The following is a 3,534-nucleotide window of genomic DNA, read 5'->3' as shown; positions in this document are numbered from 1 at the left end:
ACCAAGGGGTGTCGGACGAGGGGGAGGAGTAGGGGAAGGAGAAGCTATACAAAGGGTACAATGGCAGAGGGGGATGAGAAAGCATGGGCAGGGGACACGCTGCCCTATACATACATACAAGCGCCGTGGCTGTGCCCACTGGAGTCACCACGTCAACGTTCATTCTTGTGAGCAATGCATGTGTAGTGACTCGAACGAAGGCGGGAAGGTTCTCAGTCATAGCCGAATGCCCGCCTCATGGGTCAGTGAGAGTGCTCGTGATCGGAGCAGTTCATGACATTGATACATCGATATGTCGCAAAGATCAGAATTTCTAAGAAAGAACTCCGGGTGTGCGGATGAGGTTTCCAAGGCAAGTTTTGGCGGAGAAAGAAACGGGTCGTGAATGCCAAAGACTTGAAGTCATCGCGTGGGGTAAGATCTACGAAGTGTTGATTGAAAAATGAGAACAAATGATACGATGGTGAGATGGTGGCATTGACCACTATGAGAACTCAAACTTGCCTAATGGAGAGTTCCGACAGAATGTTGGCGTTCCTTGTATGATTCATAAGTGCTGGCTTGCCATGAGAAAGGGTTGGGAATGCCAAAGTTGATAATGATGCATCTTGAAGTCCGCTTAAAATGTTCTCATGACTGATGTCAAACGAGTACTAGATGGATGTGCATAATGCTGAAAGCTATAGTATGTGCATTATTCAATATTGCTCAATGTTCAGATGGTATTCCACCCACTGCTTGTCACTTGGTCTGCAAACTGAAAGACAGTCTTTGACATAGATTCGGTCAGAGTAAACCTTACATAAGGTGATCAGTCTCTCAGGAGTCGCACATAGTTGGCACATTGGTAACATTCCTGTTCATACAGTTGAGGTTAAAATGAGTGAATATTGATGCATCACAAACCCACTAAGTACTTTCGAGGAATCATTCTAACCGGACGGTGGCACCTGGCCTTCCACATGCGAAACAAGTCTCTCGAGTGCAGTAGCGATGCGGGAGAGGTTAAAATCAATCGAAGTCAACCGTTGAGCGAGGTCTCCAGGAACCTGAGGTTGAGCTGAAGGTGAGGTAGGAGAGACAGGAGAAATGATTGGTTTGGGAGGAACGACCGGCTTGAAATCGTCGAAGGCATCATCCGTAACGATCTGTTGCACTGGATACGGTTCCAGTTGGGCCAGCTTGACGAATTCCGTAGCATAGCTGATTGGACGCTGCTTGTCCACACTCTCTCCGTACGGGGGACACAACACGTATCCAAGGCACCCAAGTCTTTTCTTCTCCACCAACTTGCCCTCTTTCACCATGATTTTGAAGGCATAAACTCGGCGGCAAGAGAAGTCGATGAGCGCCCATGCAGCCCACTCCCACGTCCCATAATCCTTCTCCTGCCCAATCTCTAGATCAACCTCCGTCTTCCCAGTTTTCAGCGCCCGATACACAATTTTCTCAAGGCGCTTCGTCTCAATCTCATTTCCAGCAATCTTCACCACGCCAGTCCCACCAGCGTCACATTTCTCCACTCTGATACAATTGCGCTGCAGGAGAACTGGGTCATCAAAGAAGAACTCTCCGATATCATTGGCGCCAGATTTGTTGAAAGGGTATGGCTTGAAGACATATTCGAGCACAAGGGAACACTCCTCGCCTTCGATGTCTTCGAGAGTGATTTTGATCCGGATCGGCCTATGGCGTGCAACAATAGCGCGGTTCCACCATTTGATGTCAAGCTTCACATCGTCCTCTGACCTCGGCACGGCCGCTTCAAATTTCAAAGACCATGACTGGCGTGGCTCTATAGTAATAGGCAGCTCTGCACGATCTGTGAGTTTGAGGGCCTCACAAGGGTTGTAAGTGGGATCCCCAACTAAGCGATAGGAAGCAGAGGCAGAGGCGATAGTGATGGGGTTGTTCGAAGCCGCAGCGTTGTTATTGAACACGGACACGACGCCCTGAAAGTAATCCACCTTCGAGCTCGCTAGTTCTGGATTGGCTTTCAATGGTGGGTCCGACATCGTTTTGAGAATTACGCGGAGAGCCGGAGACGTTTTGGTCTTGAAGTTGGTACGGGGAGGGCGAATCTGGATGTCGCTGATCTCTGGTCCTGCTCGGATGGTAGCAGGGAGAATGTAGGGTGAGGCGGGTATGTACGATCGCATCCCTCCTTCGGAAAGAGTCATTATGTCGCCTGACTTCGTTGCCTTGGCCATGTCAATGGGACAAACGCGGACATATGGGTTCGTCGATGTAGCAGACTTGGCTGTGAGCCTGACACCCGTGATCTTACCGGAAACAGATAGGATCCATTCGGCCATGGCGAACTCACTCTCGCTGGTTGAGGTTCGAAAGATGAGAGTCCGCCGACTAAGACGAACAGATCTTGTGATCGTTTCCATCTCCTTCGCAGTGAACGTGTTGAAGTAGTATGGTTCGGTGTACCAGATTGTACCAACGCTAATAAGGATGGTTGCTTCATCCAGGCGTTCACCACGAGATACCCAGCGCAGAAGCTGGCCAACAGATGCCTTCTTCACTCCGTCATCCTCAAGGTTGGTGTCCTCAACAGATGCCCATTCGTCAACAGTGTCAACGTATCCTGTGATAGCTCTAGCACGCGGGAAGAATGCACCATAAGGATAATCACAATGATGCTTTGCACGATGGGGTTGAAATTGACATGGGTGGCCCGTACCACAGCAAGGATAGCTTTGCCCCCATGAATCATATTCCCCGCGATGGAAAGAGCAAGACTTGAGTCCGTTGGTGGCATTAGTGAACTCCTTGTCACATTGCACACAGTGGAAACGCTGCTCAGACTCAGCGGCATTTAGCTCTGCAACCAACCCCTTGAAACCATCAAGAACGGCGGAGTTAACGTTATCTTTCAAAATGACTTCCAGACGGGCCTGATTTTGCTGGATAGTGTCTGTGAGGTTGGCGTTCAGCTGGTCCATCACGGTATCGTCCATGACGAGGTGCTGCTGCTGTGCGAACTCTTTGACGAGCTCCCTATCGTGCTGTATTGCCTCAAGACTCCCATGTTCGGCGACGAACGTCTCCGCCGCCTTATCATCGTCGTCAATCGGGATGTCGCGAGTAAGGATTTCGATTTTGCTCGATTGATGAATTTGAAGGCTGAGCATCAGATCCTGGCAGCAAGTGTTGACACTTTGAGCGGTCGTGGTAAACTTGTCCCTATTCGTGATGCTGAGTCGGCGGGCAACGGTGCTCTGCCTTCGGTATGAAGTTATGAGCGCTGCCGCTTGTTTGAGCGATTCAATCATGCGGTCGATGACTTGCCGTGTGGCGGGCATGACTTCCATCGTCCTCAGAAGAGGGATGTGGCTTAGCATGAACGTGATTCGTTCGAGGAGATCGTTACACTTGGCATCGACATCTTGAGCTCTCTGCTCGATGTCAATGATGACTTTTAAAAGGACAAAAGCGGGGCTGATGAATGGCAATGCCTTGCCGACATCGGAAAGCTGGGATAAGACTTGGAGGGCATTGTCCAAGAAGGGGTTGTTTAGAATG

General features: G+C 50.0%; 1 protein-coding gene across 1 annotated transcript; it reads right to left on the bottom strand.

Annotated features, from left to right (window-relative positions):
- Positions 1-880: 880 nt before the first annotated feature.
- Positions 881-3,314, bottom strand: LACBIDRAFT_293266 (uncharacterized protein; the record flags this gene model as incomplete). The annotated part of the gene is made up of 1 exon (XM_001878022.1): positions 881-3,314. One exon carries the CDS (start codon positions 3,312-3,314, stop codon positions 933-935), a length of 2,382 nt encoding a protein of 793 aa, XP_001878057.1. The 3' UTR covers positions 881-932.
- Between the last annotated feature and the right edge of the window lie 220 nt (positions 3,315-3,534).

The sequence above is a fragment of the Laccaria bicolor genome, genomic scaffold (assembly GCF_000143565.1).
Source record: "Laccaria bicolor S238N-H82 LACBIscaffold_6 genomic scaffold, whole genome shotgun sequence".
Lineage (NCBI taxonomy): Eukaryota > Fungi > Basidiomycota > Agaricomycetes > Agaricales > Hydnangiaceae > Laccaria > Laccaria bicolor.
Note: the sequence above shows the minus strand (reverse complement) of the source record. Positions and strands in the feature narration are given on the sequence as shown.